The sequence below is a fragment of the Arvicola amphibius genome, chromosome 13, assembly GCF_903992535.2.
Source record: "Arvicola amphibius chromosome 13, mArvAmp1.2, whole genome shotgun sequence".
Classification (NCBI taxonomy): domain Eukaryota; kingdom Metazoa; phylum Chordata; class Mammalia; order Rodentia; family Cricetidae; genus Arvicola; species Arvicola amphibius.
Window position 1 is genome coordinate 49,533,066 of NC_052059.1, and position 22,025 is coordinate 49,555,090.

The 22,025-nt window shown below is 43.8% G+C and overlaps 1 protein-coding gene across 1 annotated transcript in view; it reads right to left on the bottom strand.

Moving 5' to 3' along the window:
- The window catches only part of Kif13b (kinesin family member 13B), a 151,401-nt gene extending 130,220 nt beyond the window's left edge, over positions 1-21,181 (bottom strand). The window contains exons 1-2 of the mRNA XM_038309907.1: positions 21,054-21,181; positions 5,810-5,903 (exon numbers count right to left, since the gene is read on the bottom strand). Of these exons, the coding sequence (XP_038165835.1) occupies positions 5,810-5,903; positions 21,054-21,108 (149 nt within the window). The 5' untranslated portion in view covers positions 21,109-21,181. The remainder of the gene's footprint in view (positions 1-5,809; positions 5,904-21,053) is intronic.
- Positions 21,182-22,025: the final 844 nt, after the last annotated feature.

Here is a 22,025-nt window from a genome sequence, read left to right on the forward strand (position 1 = left end):
TCAGTTGCTTAAGAGTGGAGCACGCTACACCATATTATTGTAATTAGTTACAGTGCAGTGCTCCAAAATGTGGAGAATGAGCATTAAGACAGGTTCTTCCTGAGCAGTCATAATTGGCCTAGACCTTGCTATGTAGACCAGGCTAACCCTGAACTCATAGCAATCCCATGTCCTGTGAGAACAGGTATGTACCACCACACCTGGTATCTAATATGCTAAATTAAATTACACACTGAGAATGTTACTAGCTTTAAAAAAAAACTACACAAGGTAAGAAATTAGTCATTCATTAGTTCCCAAATGACTTATAATTATGTTGCTGATAAAGATCTGGAAAGCTCCAAGGATGGGTCTAGAAAATTCAACCGATTCCAGCTAAGATAATCTTAAAAAGATATTTGATTGAACTGGAGTAAAAGCACAGTGACTCTATATGAGAAAATAAATATATAAACTGTCTTCAGTTGGTGTTCTGTGTAATCACATTTGGAAGGGGGATACAGTAGATATAAGTATTTAACTTAATAATGTTCCCCATAATGTTAGTAAATAAGAGGAAATCATTTCCGTATGTGATGAAATGTCTCCTGGTTCATGAGCAAAGATTTGACCTGCTTTCCCAAATCAGTTGATGCTAACAGGGATTAATATCCTATTCACTGCAAATACAAAATCAAAGGTCCTGTCTGGTGTGTGTACACACATGTGTGTATAGGTGCATATGAATGTGCAAGCATAGGCATGTAGAGGCCAAAGGACCACCTCGAGTGCTGTTTCTGAGATTCTGTCCACCTTGTTTTTTGAACAAGGTCTCTCCCTGACCTGGAGCTTGACAAGGAGGCTGTCCAGCAAGCCCTAGGGATCTACCCATTGCTGCCTCACGAGTGCGCAATTACAATGTGTGACACCACCCCCAGCTTTTTATATGGGTCCTTAGGTCTGAATTTAGGTCTTCATGACTGCATGGCAAACACTTGCCAACTGAGCTCACTCTCCTGCCCAGGGGAGCCGTCTTGTTAAGTAAGAGAAGGCAAATTAGTCATTAAGTGCCCAATCAACGTTGAGAAAACTCAATAAAGTTTTCAGATCCTGGGCCAGTGAAATGACTAAGTGGGTAAAAGCACTTGTTGAAAAGCCTGGTGATCTGAATTTGATCCTCTGAACCCCTGTAAAGGTGGAAGGAGAGAACCAACCCCATAAAGTTATCCTCTGACCACACACACAAAGACTTATTTATTATTATTATCTTATTATACCTTTGTGAGTTTATGTGCCACCATATAAGTGCAGGAGTCTGTGGACCCAAAAGACAACATCAGAACCCCTGAATTGAATTACATGCAGTTGTGATCTATCATGTAATACTGGAAACAAAACCTGGATTCTCGACAGGAACAGGAAGCCCCACTGAGACATCTCTCCAGTCCCAATAATCAGTATTTCTAAAATTTCTCGTCCTGAAAGGCTGAAAACTTTAGAACCTAGGTAACTTCTTGACAGTCACAGACATTCAAGTTCTAACTAAACGTTGATTTTTTTAAGTATTTACCACCTTTATTAAACTCTATTATAGCATGGACTTTAACTTAAATGCAGTATAAAAATAATAACAGCATACTGAGAGTAACAGCAGACATTTCTAGAGGGCTCACTGTGCACCTGGAACTGATTATGAAACCCGGGCTATCCCTGAACTCCCTATGTAGCCCGGGCTGGCAATCCTCTTGCCGCCTCAGCCTCCCAAGAGCTGAGGGATACTGATGCAAACACTTCCATGTTAACTGAAAATCCCTAGTTTCCTAGTCATAAGTACAGACCTGTGAAGTTGTGATCTGTTACTCGGCACTCTACAAAATAATGATGTCACTAATAAAAGTTTAAGGTAGGGCTGGAGAGATGGCTCAGTGGTTAACAAAACTGCTGCTCTTCCAGAGGACCACAGTTCAGTTCCCAGCACCCACACAGGGTGGCTCACAGCCCAATGTAACTCCGGTTCCAAAGGATCTGACGCCCTCTTCTGACCTCAGCAGGTACCTGCACACACGAGACACACAGACACACATACTAAAAATAAATCTTAAAAAAGTATAAAGAAAAGATCTAGTACTTTGAGTATGAAATCAAGTTTTAACCTCTTAATTTATGATTTCCTTCTTATTTCTTTTCAAATGTATGAAGCTAGCATATGCAACCGACTCCTACATTTGAAATTTCTATTTTCTCTTTTCAACTTGATATTTTGGAAGGAAGGAAGGAAGGAAGGAAGGAAGGAAGGAAGGAAGGAAGGAAGGAAGGAAGGAAGGAAGGAGGGAGAGAAAGAAGGAAGGAAGGAGAGAAGGCAGGCAGGCAGGCAGGCAGGCTGGCAGGCAGGCAGGCTGGCAGGCAGGCCAGCCTGGTCTAGCTTATGAGATCCGGTGGAAGAAAGGAGGAAGGTCGAGAGGGAGGTCTCATCAAGTAATCTTTTGCACACTAGCAATGTTCTGTTCCTTTTTCTCATTCTTATTTTATTTACTGCTCTTGCATGGGTCAAAGGACATCTTTCAGGATTCAGTTCTCTCCTTCAATCATGGGTTTCAAGTCACTAGGCTTGGTGTCAAGCACTTTTATTGGCTGAGCAATCCACTGGCTTTTTTCCTTTACATGGTACCGGTTGTAGAAGGATATCCAATTTATAAAAATTCACCAAGCTGGGGCTGGAGAGGTAGCTCAATGGTTAAGAAAGAGCACTGGCTGCTCTTCCAGAGGACCCAGGTTCAATTCCCAGCACCCACATGGCAGCTCACAACTACCTGTAGCTTCAGCTCCCTGGGAGCTGACACATTTGCACCAATGCACATGAATTAAAGTTAAAATAAATTATTTTAAAAAATTCACTAAGCTAGGCACTTCTCTGTACATGTATATACTTAAATGAAAATTTGTTCTTTAAAAATCTATGGTTCAAAGCTGAGCATGATGGCATATGCCTATAGTCTCAGCACTCTGAGGCAGAGGCAGGGAGATCATTAATTAGTTCAAGGCTGGCCTGGGCTACATAGTTATATAGGGATACCTTGTCTCAAAAGTCAAGTTGCTTAACTTTATTTGGCAAAAAAAAATTATATATAATTATACTTAATCCTTCTTGGAACTTTGTATTCTACAATAATAAATAATATCCAATTTCTATTCTTACTATATGAGAGAAAAGAACCATCCAAAATAATCTATATAATCAGAAAGTGCTGCTTTTTCACAGACCTCCAAGACAGGAAGATCTCGGGGGACAGGTACTGTTTTAAGTTTGTGGGCTCACTTCATTTCAGTCACTTTCTCAGACAGCTACACCCCATAATCTAAAGGACTATACCCAAAGACAGTGGGCATATCCACCTGTCACCCTACCAATGCTATCCTTAGAACCCAAGGCTTGGGGGCTGAATGCTTCCTTCTCTAAACCAGAGATGCTTATTGGGTAAGAGCACATGCTACCATCCCTGAGACCTGAGGTCGATCTCGGGGAACCACATGGAAGAAAGAACAAGCTCCTGCTGGTTGAGTTCTGATCTGCACATGCATACAGACATACACATAGATAGACACACACACACACACAAAATAACTTCCCAAACTATAGAGTTTTCCACTAGCCTTGAGCAGGAAAATGGGACAGAACTGACCTGTGTGACCCACACAATGGACATACAAGGCAGACATGCTTCCTCCTGGCTTAGTCTCCTTTGGGACAGTCACCTTGAAACTGGTCAACAGATTATGAATTGTAGTCCTGCACACATCCTCAAAGACATCTCCACTCAACAAAAGATATGAACTACCAGGCCTGATGTCCACAGCCCTTCCAGATGATTCCAAACCCTGTCTTCAAGTCTCCCAGCCAGATCCTACATAACATGGAGTAGAGCAAGCCATCCCACTGTGCCCTGACTGGCCTCCTGAAGCACAGAAACCACAAAACAAAAACTGACGGCTGCCATTTGAAGGTACTATGCTTTTGAGGTAACAAGAGGTAACAGAAGCACCGGGTAAACAAAGAGCAAGGGTGAGCTGCCATGCCTTAGGGAGGCAAAGTCAGAATTCTGAGCACAGTCACTACATCCAGATTTACACAAAGTTGCCCATGGGTCCAAATAATGCATCTGTACTGCAAGTCCCCGAAGTGAAAAAAAAAAAAAAAAAAAAAAAAAAAGCAATGCCCCGCAGAGCCATGGTGCATTTTACTGGCCAGTAGGAAATCCTGGCAACCTCTTTTGGTAGCCCAAGCTAGCCTCTAACTCAATGAGCCCAAAGGTAACCTTAAATTTCTGATCCTTTTGACTCCACCTCCTGAGTGCTGAGATTACAGGAGTCCACCATGCCTGGTTTATGTGGTGCTGGGCATTCAACACAGAGCCCTGTGTGTGTGAGGCAAGCACTCTACCAACTGAGCTACATCCCCAGACTCCCAGTATCATATTTTACAAGACTATACCCTTAACATGTCATTAACAACATAACCCATAATCCTTATCACTAGAGATACTTAATATCTCCACCATCAGTACAATAAACATTTGCAAAGCACTTTACGAAATATTTGACCAAACATTAATTTGATCTTTGAAGGAAAAAAAATTATTCTGTGAAATAGGTAAATCTGGCATCATAGAAATTTGGTTCAAATAAGTTAAAATTAAGTAGCTACAAAGGCAGGCATGGTGGTTTACACCTATACTCTAGCCACTCAGGAAGTTGAGGCAAGAGGATTTCTATGAGTTCCAGGCTAGCTTTGACCACAAAACAAGGCCCTATCTAGGCGAGAAACACTAGCTACATGACAGCTATGGATGGACTCAATTCAGAATCTCTGACCCCACATCCAGCAATTGTTAGATTCAAACCAAAAGATCACCATGAAGTACCACAAGCCACACTACCCAGTTTTTACAGAGTATCTACTTTGCATGGGGCACCAGAGCAGAAAGTCTCCCCCTCCTGACTTCCAAGTCCAGGGTCAGCACAAAAGCATCCCCAACATTACCCTGCTTTCTACAGCACCAACTTTTCCTAATTCACCTCCTGCTCATATAAGCCAGAGACAGGTGTGGTAGCATACAGCTGTAATCCAGCACTCAGGAGGCTGGGAGCAAAAAACTATAAATTCAAGGTCAGCCTGGGCTACACAGTAAATCTCCTTGTCTGTTTCCTGGAATTTCTACGATCTGAGTCCAGCTTAGTTGATCTAATTAATTTCACTCCATTTTTTGAGACAAACATAATTAATCTCATTTGTTCTTTCCGAATTCACCTTCTCACTCTTTCCTTCTGTTCACACATTTGTCCAAATTCACAAGTGATGCTGAAATATCTATCCTCGGTCTGATAGAATCAGGGTGCCCCTCAAAGAGTTAGCAATGTGCAGTAATTAAATTAGGTGGTCTCCAGTTCGCCTGTATTTAGAAGAGACAACCCTCTAAGGGCTGCAGGAAAGTCTTCAAGAAGGTAGCACTTGGAACTGACCCCGACTGATGACAGGATTTGGGCAAGCCTAAGGAGAAGCCTCCTCACTAAGGAGTCAGTGCAGTCTCCCTTTCTGCCCTCTCTGTATTCACCTGCCTGGATCTTTACCCGGCACTACCTGTCCACAGTGCTCACCCTTATCCGAGTTTCCACTGTCCGGAGCTCTGTCTGAAACCTCGTAACACCCCTCGGTACTCATCTGCAGCCTGAGAACAGCCTCCTGGTAGGCTGCGTCTATGTCTACAGGGAGCACCCAGGTTTGTCCAGGAGCCACTGATAATTTCAGTGAACACGATACTGTTTTTTAACTTACCGGGCATCTCCTTTGGAAAGGTTTGTATTTACAGGATTCAGAATAACTTTGTTTGCTTCAACATCCACCACACATTTGGTATGTAAGTCAATTTCTGCAGATTAAAAAAAGAAAAGCCATATTTAAGAAATGAATAATTTGGGGAAAATATATAACAGAAATTCCAGTGTTTCATGAGAAATACGCTAAGAAGAGAAGGGAACTTTCTCAATCTAATAAAGCTAGCATCATACTTGATGGCGAGGGACTAGACAGTTCAACCTCCAACATCAGAACAAGGATGCTTACTGCTCAAATTCTGCTAACCACTGTACTAGACATTCTAGTCAGGGCAGTCAAGCAAGAAAAACAAACACAGGCATTCAGACTGGGAAGGAAAGAAGCCATGAATCTCTCTATTTGCCGATGGTTCTGTCTTGTATACAGAAACGTCCTATAAGACCCACTAGAAAAAGACCAATTTGTGTGTGTATGTGTGTGTACACATAATATGCTTCTGAATAAATAAGCATCAGTTGTGTTTCTATATACCCACCAGCAATGGAAATATGAAAATGAAATTAAAAAATAATTGCACTTAAAATAGTATCAAAAATTTAAAATTAGCGCCAGGCGGTGGTGGCGCACGCCTTTAATCCCAGCACTCGGGAGGCAGAGGCAGGCGGATCTCTGAGTTCGAGGCCAGCCTGGTCTACAAGAGCTAGTTCCAGGACAGGCTCTAGAAACTACAGGGAAACCCTGTCTCAAAATAAATATTTAAAATTAGGAATAAATTGAAAAGAAATTCAAGATTTGTATTCTGAAAACTCCAAAATACAGTTGAAAAGAGTTAAAGACTTAAATAAAGGGAAAGACACTCTATGTTCATAAATGAAATCTTCATACTGCTAAATCAGCAGTGACATCCCAAGCACACAGGTTCAAGGCAGGGATTGGGGCTATACTCAGTAGAGAGACCTCAGGAGGCTCTGAGTTAAATCCCTAGATCAACATGGGCAGGGGTGGGAGAAAAAAAAGAAAAACAGAGAAAAGACCACACAGAACTGGAAAAAAAAAAGGTTTGCCAATGGCATCTGTATACTAAGGAGCTTTCATTAGAATATGTAGAGAACTCTCGGCTGCACGTGGAGGTGAAGACCAATAACCCAGCACTTGGGAAGTAGAGGCAGAAGGATCAGGAGTTGAAGATGACCCTTAGATGTATAAAGATGTGGAGGCCAGCATAGACTAGGAATATTGTCTCAACAACAAAAGTATTACCCTTACATGTCAATAATAAAAATGATGAATAATCAATTTTCAAATGGACAAAGTATCAGAAAAGACAACACTCAAACAAGGTACAAAAGTGCCCAGTGAGTACAGGAAGACATGCAGCATCACCCGACACCATAGGAAGACAACCAAACCACAATGAGATGCCCTCTCACACCCATTCAGAGAACTATAATCAACAAAGCAAAACAAAGGTTGGCAAGGATGTACAGAAGGCACATGACTGGCATGGAAGTGGGCAGTCACTTGGGAAAACTGTCCCTAAAAGGGCTAAGCAGGGTCATCATACAACCCAGCAATTCTATTCTTAGATAGAATTCAAGAGAAACACAGAAACCTGCATCCACACAAGAACTCCCAGACAAAATGTTCACAGCTGTATATTTTGCTAAAGTAGAAAAAGAAAGAACTCCAAAGTCCATCAAGCAAAACACAGATAATGTGAACTGCCACAGAATGGAACATTACTCCATAATTCAAATGAACAGGGCCGGAGAGATGGCTCAGCAGGGAAAGGGCTTGATGGGCAAGCCTGATAACCTGCATTCTGCCCTTGGAACCCACAGTGGAAGGAAAGAATCAACTCCACAAAGCTGTTCTCTGATCTCCACACAGGCAGTCAGTACACACAACAATTTTATTACTTTAAAGTAATAAGATGAGTGACTACTGATACAAGCTACTACTTGGCTGAGGCTTACACTGAGTGAAAACGGACAGTCACAGGCCGGTGAGACGCCTCAACAGGCAGAAGGACTTACAACACAAGCCTGCAACCTGAGTTCCAAACCTGTGACCCATGGAAGGAGAACCAGTCCAACCTCCACACACACCACGGCAGGCTCACATCTGCACACATACATACCTCACACACAATAACAACAGCAATACAAAAATTGTAATACACAGTCACAAAAGACAATATGCTATGAGAGTCCATTGACTGAACACCCAAGTGGAGAACTGTGCAAACAGAAAGTAAGGAGGGCTGTCTGGCTGGTGCAAAGGAGCGACTGCTACAGGTCTAGCTTTCTTCTGAGGGTGACAAAACGTGCTTATGAGTGTACAGTAGAGCAAACGACAAACACGAATCTGGTTACATCATTTCAATGTGAATTATGTCTGAACACAGCTGTTTAAAAAAGACTAGTCATGTGTGTAAGTTCTCTTACTTTTATTTTCTTCTATTTGTCTGACCCAAAGAAAGAAACTGCTTCAGCCTGCCTCGCTCCCCAGTGGTAAAAGATAAACTGTCAGGAAAGGGGCCACTGTGGACTCAGTAGTATTTTCCAAATAACCTTGGCCAAATGTCTGTGTCACATTTGAGATAAAGGAATTCCATGACAGAGAAGCCAAGTTTTTACTCAATTTTACTTACATAACAAATACAAAATAAGGCAAGTCCCTCCTTTACCAGCCCTAAATTAACTTTTGCATATCAACTATTCATTTTGCCTTCAGTTTTACCTAGATGTGAAAGACTAATTCCAATAGAGGAGGTTGTATTCTGTGGTAGTCAGTCAGCCTTGAAGTCTACTTCTAATGCTTTATGCTTCAACCAGTTCTAGACAGTCCCCCAAAAGAGGCAAGAAAGGCCAGATACTAGAGAGGCAGCTTTACAAACACTGAAGCACTTCCCCACGTCTGTGGGTTGAGCCCGAGCATGCACACCATGGAGATTGGCTAATAGGCTTGCCCAGTGACATCTGACCACACTGCATTAGCTGGGCCCTCATGCAGATCTTTATTACACAAACACATCAGCAAAGCTCCGGAAACCCTGACTCAGAGCCTACAATCTCACCACCCACCACAAAGTCAGTGTCGCTTTGAGTTTGCTAAGAATGCCTCCTGCCTACCTGCAAAACTGGGCTTTCCCTAAGAATGTTTGACCAAATTACCTTGAATTAAGAGATGATTCAAGGAATCTAAACATTTTCCTTCAACGTCCATATATCTGTATACTTCTGCCCTGGGTGCCACCTCCACCCTGCCTCTTTTCAGACAGGTATTGCTTTCTCTCAGGCTGGAATCAAACCATGGTCCTCTTACCTCAGTTTGCCATGTTCTGGGTTACAGGTGTGTGCCTAAACTCCTAGCAATAGCTTTTCCCTCTGCAGCACTCACACACACACCATGTAGGTCATCAAGTTCAGTTAATAATTCGGGAGCATCAGATGGTATGATTAAGAAACTGGAAACTATCATTACCAAATACCACTTAATAATTAAAACATCAAACATAAATTCATATTATCCTCAAGACATGTACATTTATAAATACCCTTACATGCCCCTCAAAGGCAGTTTTTAGCAATCTGTACTTCTTTATTAGCTAAGGAGTTTTTGCTCATTCAATTGGTTTGTTGTGGGGAATGGGTTTTCTTGCACTTTACACTGTAGCCCAGACTGGAACGCAAGCCATCCTCCTGTATTTTGCCTCTGGAATGTTGGGATTACAGGAGTGAGAAGTCACACCCATAGCTCAGTATTTACCAAATAAAATCCCCACCCCAGTTCCATCAACTGGTGGACATATATTAACAAGAGCTTTTCCCGGGACCTTTTAGAATGTGTCAGGGTTTACAGTCTCGGACACACACCCATACAAGCAGTAAGGTCTGGAAAGCTTGAAGGCTGGTTATCTGAAAACCACTGCGGGGCTGGAGAGAAGGCTCCATGACTAAGAGCACTTTACTCAGCATGAGAACCTGAGTTCGATCCCTAACACCCACCTACAAAGCTTAGCATAGCTGCAGCAAAATGACAAACTCTGGGTTCAGTGTGAGACTGCATCTCAAAAACAAGCTGAGCGTGACTGAGGAAGACATGTGACATCATCCTCTAGCCTCCTCTTGTGCACACACTGACATACATGTGAGCATATATACCATGGGGGCGGGGGGGTGGCTATCTACTGCCTCTGCAAAAATGAGCTAAGAAGTTCATCCATAGCAGCATTATTCATATTCTCTAAAAGTGGAACTCAAGAATCACAACTGAATGACTGGATAAACAACATGTATATACACAAGCTCATGTGAGCATGCACATGTGCGCGCACGTAACATTGTTCAGCTTTTAAAAAAAAACAAATTCTGGTACGTGTTATATATGTTTTTGAGACAGAGTCCCATGTAACCCAGGCTGGTCTTTCACTCTCTATATCTGTAGCTGAGGCTGTCCTTGAACTCTTGATTTTCCTGTCTTTACTACCAAGTGCTGGGATCACAGGTGTGCAACACCACACCCACTTCAGGGATGAACCTTGAGGTCACTATGCTAAAGGATGAAGCAGTCACAAAAGGAAATGTACCGTAGGTAAGAATCCACTTACATGAGGCCCCAGAGTCAGACTCAGAGACGGAAAGGAAAATGGTGGGTGCCAGGATCAGCAGGATGAATGGGGGGTAAACAGATAATAACTACGCAATTTCAAAGTTTTGGGGTATGGGAGTGCGGCAAGGTCTCACACTATAGCCCAATCTGGACAAAAAACTTGCAACTATCCCCCAGTCTCTGCCTCTGGTCTCTACCTCCCAAGTGCTGGAATTATAGTTATATGTCACCACACCTGATTTTATAATATGAGAAAGCTCTGCTCATAGATGGTGGTGATGGTGACTCAGTGTGAACCATCCTTAATGCCTCTGACCAATACACTGCAAATGGTTAAAGCATTGCCAAATACTGGTCGCTATTACAATAAGTAACATGGGCCATGTTTATTCATAATGAAACCTAAAGTAACAAGATTCTGGCTTAACACTATATCTGACAACCAACTAGAAAACTTCGGTAATATATTGTGTTATGACTAAGCGGGCGTTATAATCCTCAGGATCACGGGTACTTTAATATATTCCTAAGCCTTTTAAAAAAGGACAGGAAATGTACCTACCATATTAGCATGAAAGGCCCCAGGCCAGTATTCCCAAGTAGGATCCCTTTCCCTGTCAAATTATCCATAATATTAAATATCAACAGCTAACACCTCTGCTTATTCAGCCAAATGTATTAGTCACCATAGAAGAGTGAGCAATCATTTGAAACAAGTCTTTCTTCGATGTACAAATCGGCTATGATTTGTACCCCAATGACTTCATAGTAAAATTCGGGCAGGGCCTGGGACACTCCCCTTATGTAACTCATGTTCTGTCTGCGGAAATGTATCAGTCACTTGTGGGTGAAGTATCAGAGATGCCCATTTGGTAATCTGTCTTTGTAATTTCCAAACCAGACTGCCCGGGCCCTCCCTCTCCTTACCAATCATGTCTCTAAAGAAACTAGCACTAAGTGACTCTTCAATACCGCTAGGCACCATTGTGTAAAGGGAGATAATAAATTACTTATAAGATTCAGTGTTTAGTTTTAAAGTCTGCAGGTAATGCGGGGTCCTGTTCTCAAGTCACCTATGCCACATGCCAACTCTTCACTCATCTACACTGCTTACGGAAGTGGTTGATCCTTTTTACTTGCAGGTTTGTGGACCCTTCTTACTGTGGTCCAATGTTCCAGGTTGGGGAGGTGAGCTGGCAAAAAAAAAAAAAAAAAAAAAAAAAAGTGAAAAGCAAACTGGGAGCTGGTAGATGGCTCAGTGGGTAAAGGCACCTGCTGCCTAGCCTGACAACCTGAGTTTAATCCCCAGGACGCACGTGGTGGAAGGAGAGGACAATTCCTACTAGTTGTCCTCTGACCTCCACATGTGCTTTAACACATGTGCTACTCTCCAATAAATACATGTAATACTTTGTAAGGGAAGGCCTTCCATTTGTAAGACATGTAAATACATATAAGAAGTAATCTCTACCTGTATATGTTAGAGAATATCAAAATCTACTTGACGAAAATGATGGCAATGGAACTGAGCTCTAGTGTGGAGGAGCACTGGAAAGATGAAATAAAGGGGTGATGTGTGTTAAGCAGAAGAGAGAACAGAGTGAAAAGTTACAATAATTTTTTGTGGTCCCAAATACTCAAAACAAACAAAGCTCAGGATCTGCAAATGGATGACGAAAACCCTCTTAGATAGGGCTGACAGAGTAGCTCAACAGCGGAGCACCAGCACAGCAGAGCAAGGCCCCGGGTTCAGCCCTTGAGCTGACAGAGAAAGGGCTGCACACATCAGTATGAGCATCGACGGGGAGAAACTGCAGCCTCCATGCACGGAGGGGATGGAGAGTGATGCAGGCACGTTACCGTATAGTTCAGCAGTTCCTCCAAAGTTAGAACTGCTGCATGCCAGGGCAACTCCACCCCTGTGTCCATGCATACACAAAATAAATGAAGATACACCTCCATACAAAAACTTGTACACAAGCTGAGCAAGGTGACACAGCCTATGATGTCAGCACCAGAAGAGGAGGAAGGAAGAGACGGGAGTGGGGACAGGTTGAACAGGAGTTCAAGGACTACCTGGGCCACATACCTGAATCAAAAAGCTAAACTTATGCCAGACATGGTGGCACATACCTTTAATCCCAGCATCCTGGAGGTAGAGGCAGGCAGAACTCTGTAAATTCAAGACCAACCTGATCTACAAAGTGAGTTCCAGGGAAACCAAAGCTACACAGTGAGCCTCCACTCAAAAAAAAAAAAAAAAAAAAAAAAAATACCCTAAACTTATACTCAAATGTTCATAGCAGCTTGACTCATAATAGCCAAAAGGTGGAAACAAGCCAAATGCCCATCAACTATGAGAAAACCAAATGAAGCATAATCAAATTCTTATTCAGACATAAAAAGAATGGAGTTTTGATTCATGCTATACAGCACAAACAAGTCCTGAATTCATTACGCCAACTGGAAGAAGTCTGTTCCATGTTGTATGACATTTACAAAACGCCTGAACAGGTAAATCCTCAGAAATAAAAAGGGATCAGGGAACGGGGAGTGACTGTGACTTGGACGAAGCAAACATTTTGGGACCAAAAAACAGTGGTGGCCACACATCTCTGAGTGTCCTAAGACACTGAAGGGTTCCACTCAAACTTCATCTACATTTTAAAAGGAGGAGGAAGAGCCAAGCGTGGTGGCAAACACCTGAAGTCCCAACTGTTCAGGAGGCTAAGGCCAGCCTGGGCAAAGTAGAAGGGACAGAGAGAGAGAGAAGGAGGAGGAGGAAGAAGGGGAGGAAACTTAGAAAGTCCTATAACCCTACTACCCTCGATGGATATAAAATACTGCTGGAGTCCTCCAAGTGCTTTATGTTTCCTTTGAGACATGATTTATTGTGGTCCACAGGGCTGCCAAGGACGACCTTCGGCTCCTTCCCTGGGACTACTGGCATGCACCACCACACCCATTTTATATGGTGCTGGGGGTGGAGACCAGGCTCCAAGAATGCTAAGCAAACATGCTACCAACTAAGCTATTTCTACACACTGTCTTTGATCTGATCACCTCACCCAGTTCTCACTTCCAATTCTTCACATTTTAATCTTGCCAAGAAAATGAAGCTTTCCAGGGCCTCTTCATTAGGGAACCATCCTTTTCCTCCCACATTTCAAAGCTTTCCCTCTGCATCAGCTTTCTGCGTATAACTGGACCAAATCTCTCTCAGACTTTAAAAAGAAATTAAATCAAGAGGAGGCTGGAAAGGTCTGGCACTAGCTGCCTGGCCCTCTAGACACCATTATTCCTTAGCCTTCCTGAGCCCGGGGAGCTACAGAGTATTCATAGAGACTCTCAAGTCTCAACACTGGCAGGCCCACTTACTCCTCAACATGCGGCCCACACCCCACCACCAAATCATCCATCTATTTAGGTGATGTTATTCTGAAAATTACCATCAACGCCATGAGGCCAAAGCCAATGGCCACTCCTGTGACATCTGACTGCAGGCCAATTATTCTGTGACACATTTTGTCACCCTGATCTTACACTGCATTTCTACCACCTCATGCTCTTAGGTACCTTATCTTGGCCTCTGTGACCTCCTTCACACAAGCCCTAACATAAATTCTCTTTTCTACAGTATGACTCCAGGTCTCTACAGACCCCCACAGTCCCTAAGTTGAGACGATTACCTTTGTCCATTCAGCGATGGGCAACCACTGAGTTTCTTCCCGGTACCAGCTAACTCACGTGTGTAGAGATACCTGGCACATAAGCATTGACTCAAGTTGGCTAATGATGCAAAGTAGGAGCATCATCTCCAACAACTCCCCCTAAAACCTGCCTCTCCTGCATTTCTCCTGCACTACGGCCACAGGCATGCACCGTGTCATCTAAAGCAGAACCTGCAGAGAATCCCACAGGCTCAGGGCTCCTCAGATGGACACCTCCACCTCCTGAACGCACTTCATTTGCAGCATCCATCTGAGCTCCTCCGCATCACTTCTGTGCGGCTTGGAGGCCAGGACGGCAGCCAGTACTGCAACAGTGCACTCTCAACCCAAGCCCTACTGCTTTGCATCATAACTCGCTGTCGTTGCTGCACATCCATCTGCGGCCTGATAAAGAACCGATCTGTGCGACCTGCTGTTACCTAAGTTCCTTCGGTCAAAGATGGTGATTTACCAGCATGGTAACAACTGCCTGTATGTGTACTCTCGTCACTCTGGAGACTCAGGCAGAAGGACTGTTGTGAGTTTGAGGCCAGCCCGGGCTACACAGTGACACCCTGTGCAAAGGGAAGAAAGAAAGCATGCCTCTCAGAACTACCAGGTTCCTTCGACCACCATGTCTTAGATCTGACTAGCTCCTGTGAGGCCCAATAAAAGCACAGGCTTTAATGGCAGACCCCTAAAATACTAGCTTGATTATCCTACGAGGTTAAGCTCATTCTCTGGGATTGCGATATACAGAAATTCTACAAAAGCATTTCAAAGTTCAGTTTGAAGAATACAGTAAAATCATGTATTTTTTAAAACCTAGAGATGGGCCAGCTGTGGTGCTGCACACATTTAATCCCAGCACTCAGGAGGCAAAGGCAGGCAGATCTCTATGAGTTCAAGGCCCGCCTGGTCTACATAACAGCCACACTACATACTAAGATTCTGTCTAAAAACCCTGTCTCAAAAAAAAAAAAAAAAAAAACCAGGCCAGGCGGTGGGGGCACATACCTTTAATCCCAGCACTGGGCTACACAGAGAAACCCTGTCTCAAAAAAACAAAAAAACAAAAAAACAAAAAAAAAAAAAAAAAACAATAGATAGAGGTAGGTAGATAAGATACAAAAAAAAGCTCTCTTTTCCATCTTCCTCTCGGAGAGGCAGCTTCGCTTCTGCCTCTCTCCCCACTTCTCTGCTTCCCCCTGTCTCTCTCCCTCTCTCTTTCTCTCTCTCTCTCCTTTAATAAAGCTTTATGTCTAAAAAAAAAATTACAAAAAAAAGACTTAACTAAATAGGTTAATGAATACCACTTTCTAAAGTCACCTACAGCTTGCATGAATAAAAGCCTAGCACTTTGTAAGCCAACTTCATACACTTCCCCAGCAAGCACCACCCATCTCTGCCAAGTTTCTGCAAAGAACATGTCCTGCCATCGGTGAGCAGAAATCAATAAATCTGTTTCCACTCAATAAATGCCTTAATTCATCTCCTTAAGTAATAGCTTCGTCAGTGGCTTCTCCCACATTCAGAAGTGAAGGAAGCGGGAAATTGGGGTTAGTCATGGCTTTCGAGAGGCAACAGGGAAACAGTCACACAGGTTGTAACAAAGTTGTGTGCTACAGGCGTGCACCTTCAGCAAAGGCTCTGGTCCTCTGCCCTCAAAGCCAAGCTTCCAAGCTTCCATCCCTGGACTGAAGGCAGGAACAATGTTGTAATGGTTGGGGTGTTTCATTGGACACTGGCACGTCAAGCAGATTGCAACAAACAAGCACCTTCTGTTTCAGCAAACACTGTCAGACATGTCCAGCCTGCCACCCAAGGCTCCACATGTGCCAAGCATCCTTCTGAATGATCCAAAGCCTCCCTGTGGTCAGCTTTGAGGTCAAAAGCACCTTGCTTGTTCCCTTGCTCCCTGAGGACATCTTTTCAGATGGGCAGGGTCTTCTAAGTTTCCCATTTCCAGTTTCCCGTGTCTTCTGAAATCAGGCTACTTGAGTAAGGCCAGCCTCCTCTGACTTCTTGTTCACCCACTTACATTTCTATCAAGTGGGTTTTAGAATCATCTACCTAGTCTTCTGAACTTGCCTTGCAATCCAACAATCTTTCTCCATGACTGCGGACACATACAGTTCTAAATCTAAAGAGACCAGCTACCTAAGCTGACTTCTGGCCTAGCTGTCAGCAGGGGTCCCAAGCTTCCACCAGGCCTCCTTATCCCCTCGCCAGTCAACCTGTGGAATTCTCCTTTGGGACGGGCCAAGCCTGTCTCTGCGGCCTAAACAAGCCTTGCTCATTCTTGTCCTTTAAGCTTGGCTCCCAGGCCACACTTCCTCCTCAGGGAGCCGAGGCCTTCCCTTCCCACCCCTGGAAATCATAGGTCTCCTGCTGGGAATGTTTTGTAACCGAGATCTGCCCTCCGCGGTGAAGCCTTCCCTATTCACCAGGCCTGCAGAGGTCTTTCACTCCTCTAAATTCCTCCCTGTCCCTGTCACTCACCTGGCACTTAATAAGTAGCAGTCAGCTATGCCTGTTTATCTTTTCATCTTATCTCCTCACCTGACAGTCATTTCCTCATATAGAAACCATAGAGCACACCTGAAGACACAGGACAACACTGAGCAATACAAACAAGGTCTTTGGCAAAATGTTCTCCACAAGAGCAGTCCATTTCCTTTCCCAGCGTCTTCTAGCTCTGGCCCCACACTACGTGGTTTCTATTCAGCAACAGCCACATACCTCTTAGGCACACACAGAGTTAAAAGTTCTGTTCTTCCCAAAGCATGCCTGTTTCGGCTGCCATCACTTTCAATGGCTGCCCCATGGTCCCTCCACTTCGCCACTAAGACCATGATTTATGGAAGTGCTGATTTGTACTTTTTTGTGGTTTCCCCTGCATTAAATACTGGAGAATGCAAACTTGAAACTCACTGGAAATACCTTTTGAAATAGAGTTATCACCTATGCTCAGCAATACCTGAGATTATCCCTTCTGGCTCAACTTCTAACATAATTTTCTGTTCCATTCCCCTAGGCAAAGGTATTTTCTAAACACTTCGTAGTTTATTTCTTTCCCTGGATAATCTTGCACATATTCTAAAACTGGCAGTTCTCTGATTGAAGCTCCCATGCAGTCTAGTATGAGCTAGAAACCTGGCAAGTAGTCACTATTCATTTACCTATGATTTTTTAAAATACCCAACTATATAAAATGTCAAATTCCTGAAAAGGGGAGTGTACCTGATATAATAATGAAAATTTTGCTTTGAAAATGTTCAGAGAGGCTGAAGAGATGGTTTAGTGATTGCAAACACTAACTACTTTAGCAGAGGACCCAGGTTCAGGTTCCAGAACCCAAATGAAAATTCACAATGCCTGTAACTCCAATTCCAGGGGATCCAACACCTTCCTATTCTGGCCTCTTTGGATACTCCACCCATGTGGTGCATATACATATACACAGGGGAAACACTCATGCACATAAAATAAAATAGCCAGGCAGGAAGTGGTAGCGCACACATTTAATCCCAGCTTTCGGGAGGCAGAGACATGCAAATCTCTGTGAGTTCAAGGCCAGGCTGGTCTACAGGGTGAGTCCCAGGACAACCAAAGGCTACACAGAGAAACCCTGTCTCAAAAGACAAAAATAATAAATACCTTTCAGGCTATTTAATGATTAGATTAATTAATAATAAATGAACAGGTCTTCTGTGCAGCATGTGGAAGGATGTAAACTTATCTGCTTAGTTGTACAGTCTGAAGGACTAGACCAAAGTTGAGCATGATAAAGCAAGTCTGTAATCCCAGTACTTAGAGGGAGAGAGATCAGGAGTTCAAGGATAGCCTCAGTTACACAAGTCTGAGGCCAGCCTGAGTAGGCCACCTGAGACAAATCTCAAAACAATATCAAAAAAAAAAAAAGAATGACATCATCTGTAAATACAACTTCAAGATCTTTTAAGAAACTATGCTTACCCCTTTCCTTTAGCAGTTTAGCTTCTGATTTCAGAGGACTAAAAGCTGCCATGTTAAGACTATGTAAGATTACACATACATGTGCATATAACGCTAGAATGTTAATATTAGTATATGCAAGGCCCTGGTTAAGTCCCCAGTATCACTCAAAAAGAAAACATTGAAAAACAGAAGTCAGGAGGAGGAAGGTTAGCTGGCTAGCAGGGAAGAATATAGGGGATGTTTTACTTTTTAAAAGAGCAATTTCACTATTTATGCTGCCCAGATTCACCTCAAGCTAAGATCCTCCTGCCTTCACCGTCCGAGTGCTGAGACTACAAACACACACACACACACACACACACACACACACCTCCTTTCTTTATATCAACAAATTAGCCATTACAACTCTAGTTATTATTAAATTAGGGTCTCCTGCTTGATGTTCAACCAAGTTTCCCAAACCCACGGACAGGTAAGCAGAAAAGCTGAAGCCCCTAAACACAACCAGCCAGAGTCATACAAAGAACTGAACCCTACACCCAAGGGTTCTGGACATCTTCAGACTTCCCTCAAAAAACATTAATGTCATTTCAAACAATAGAATCCATGAGTGCATCCCAGTCCCCATTCTCAGCCTGTCTCAATGCCAATTATCAGGGTGCTTCCACCACAGACACCCCTAATTCAGGAGCACCCAGGACTAGACCCAACTACTTGACAGCCATGTGCTAGTTCTTAAAACATTAATTTTCCCAGAAGAAGTAATGTTTGAAGTAATAAGATTCTCTTCAAACTCAGCAAAAAGGAGTTCAGCTTTGTCACTGATTTTTCATAGGAATTCAAGATGCCAGCTTATAAATCGCAGGCTTTAAAATTCGTTGCATAATAATGTTGATGAAGAAATCATCCATGATGATCACTGGAAAGGCAAGCCCAAGTACATATCAGAAAACAAAAGACAGGAGACAGAGTAAGCCAAGAGACTTGGGGCAGTGTGTCATCGGACAAAGGAGTCAAACTGTAAACACTCATTTTTAAGTGAGTACACCCAGGAGTGGTCGGGGCACCCCTACAATCCCAACACTCAGGAGGCTGAGGCAGGAAGATCACTATAATAAGTTCCAGGTCAACCAGGTCCACATAAGGAAACTGTCAATAAATAAAAAAAAATAAACAAATAGATGGGGAAAGAATAGGACTGGTGAGGTAGCTCAGTGAGTGGGTAAAGCATGCACTGCACAAATGAGGACCAGGGTTGAGATCCTCAGCACCTACATTTAAAAAGAGAAAGGAGGGTCAAGTTTGGTGGCCCACGCCTTTAGTCCCAGCACTTAGGCAGAGGCAGACAGATGTCTGTGAGTTCAAGGCCAGCTTGGTCTACTTAATGAGTTCCAGGACAGCCAGGGCTATGTAGAAAGTCCCAAGAAAGGTATCAAGAAAAAGGAAAGGAAGGCGAGAAAGGAGGGGAGAGGAGGATAACATTCAACCCAAGGAACAGCCAACATGCACTCCACAGCTAAAACCATTCGACGCGTGTCTCAAAACTCTGAGCATGATTAACAACCGCTGTCCAAATTACAGCCACGGCAAATTAAGTCAAGAGAGTAGCTTCCTCCCCGTAATAGAAAACAAGGAAGAGGAGCCCGGCTCTCACTACCCGCCCCAAGCCCTGCTGAGGTGGCCTGTTGGCGGTCCCCTTTCAGCACTAACATTTCCAAGTGTTTTGCAAAAAAAGGAAATTTTAAGAATGTGCTGAACCCATCCTTTCCGAATCATACCCAGATAAGTCAGTTTCATTTGGCCTAGTGTGGTGTGTGTGTGTGTGTGTGTGTTTTCTTCATCACGCTGAGAATCACAATAAGCTTAAAGTGAACTTAGTAAAGATGCCTGGACACTCAAATAAAAACATGGAAGCTTTTGAAAGCTTTCAGAGTTCCTAGTTACTTTGGTTTATGAGAGCCTAGATTCGGAGGCAGTCATCTGAGAGCTTAAAAAGATAAGTCTCCCAGAGAAACCTCACCTCATAGACTTAAACGGGTTCAGGTGGGCAAACCAACGCCAACAAACAGAAAAATGAACTAACTTCCCACACAATAACCAACCAGGAAAATCCTTGTCAACTGTCTCACCTGTTTACCTCCATCTATCCACAAAAGGGCCAGGAGACAGAAAAACTGTATTTCCTACACACTTGATTCTGAACCCAGTAAAACAAACAAGAAACTTTAGAAAGTGATGCCGGCACTTAAAAAACGATTCCATCTAGTCAGGAGTCTGGTCAATTAGCTGCAATTCCTTCTCCTGGGAGAGAAGCAGCAACCTCAATAACAAGACTAGTATACGAAGTATTTTTAAACACGTCACCTCATTTAAAGCACCCTGCCCAGGCAGCCTCTGGTGAAACCGCAAAGGCAAAATCCAGCTACTCTGGGGACTTGAGTTGGGCTTTAGTCCTTCCAACTTGGAAGGATGATTTACGTGTCCTGGGTTTATCTACTTTCTCTACCCTCCCTACGGACTTCAGAGCATGTTTGAAAGATACAATTTCCCAAGAATCTTGGCACCGAGACTATTTATTGTTGAGTTGATGACTATCACTTCAAGCAAAAGGAAAAAAAGAAAGAAAAGAAAAACTCTCGACATCGCAAACCAGAAGAAACTTAAGAAGGCACGTCTTTCCTTTCTGCAAACAGCCACAAGGTGCAGGTTCAAGTGATGAAACGTGGAAAATCGAAAAGTGGGACTGTCCGCCCCGAGAGCTGCGTGCACAGGCAGGCTACGAGGCCGGAGCGGCCCAAGGCCTGGCGAGCGCGGTGACAGCTGGCGGGGCGGAGGGCTGAGGGCCCGGCCGCGCCGTCGAAGGCGCACGCGCGGTGAGGGGTGCCCGCCGGGACCCCCCGGGACGCCGAGGCTCTAGCACCACAGGCACCTGTCGCCCCCAACCCGGGACGAGCGCTCACCTCGTCGGTTCATTGGCCGGACCCGCACCGCCACCTTCACTTTAGAGTCGCCCATCGTGCCGCTGCCGGGGTTATCGTTGCACCTCCGTCTGCCACGGCCACCGAACAAACTCTCCAAGTCCAACCCGGCGGGCGGGGGCTGTGGAGAAAGGGGGCGGAACTGGTGAGGGGCGAGGACCGGTGCATCCCAGAGCATGCCGGGATTTGTAGTTTCCGAAAGGCGGGCGGAGGCGCCGGCGGGAAAATTCGCGCGTCGCTCTCTGGAACTTGTAGTCAGCTGTCACCGATTTGAAAATGTGTTGCTGTTTCTGAACCTCCCTCTCCCTTTCCTTCTCTCTTTCTTTACTTTTTCTCTTTCTTCTTTCTTCCTTTTTTTCCCGGGGGGTATGGAGATTGAAATCAGGGTTCTATGCGTGTTAGGCAAGGGTTCTACCCTTTAGTTAAATTGACAGCTTTTCTTTATTATTTTTTTGAGATAATAGAGATAGTTTATTTAAAAAATAAAAAAAAAAACAGCCTGGCATGGTGCATATATGCCTTTAATCCCAATACTTGGAAGACAAAGGTAGGCCAGCCTAGTCTACAGTGAATTCCAGGATAGCCAGGGGTGCACAGAAAAATATTGTCTCAGAAAACAAAAAAGAAAGAGAGGGGGAGAGAGAGAGAGTCACTTCCGCATACACTCCAAAGCTCCTTTTCTGCCTTTTTTGTGTGTTGGACTTTTCCCCCTTATTTATTTATTATTATTCATTTAGGTGTGTGTGTCTACACACTTGTGGGAGGACAACTTTCAGGATTCACTTGTCTCCTACCATGTGGCTCCTAGGAATGGAATCCAGGTCATTCGGCTTGCCACCCAGAGCCTTTACCCACCGAACCATCTCTATGGCCATGTTTGGGGGTTTGTTATAGTTGTTCGTTTGGTGGGTGAGTGGTTTTTTGTTTGTGGCTTACTTGTTTACTTTTTTTTTT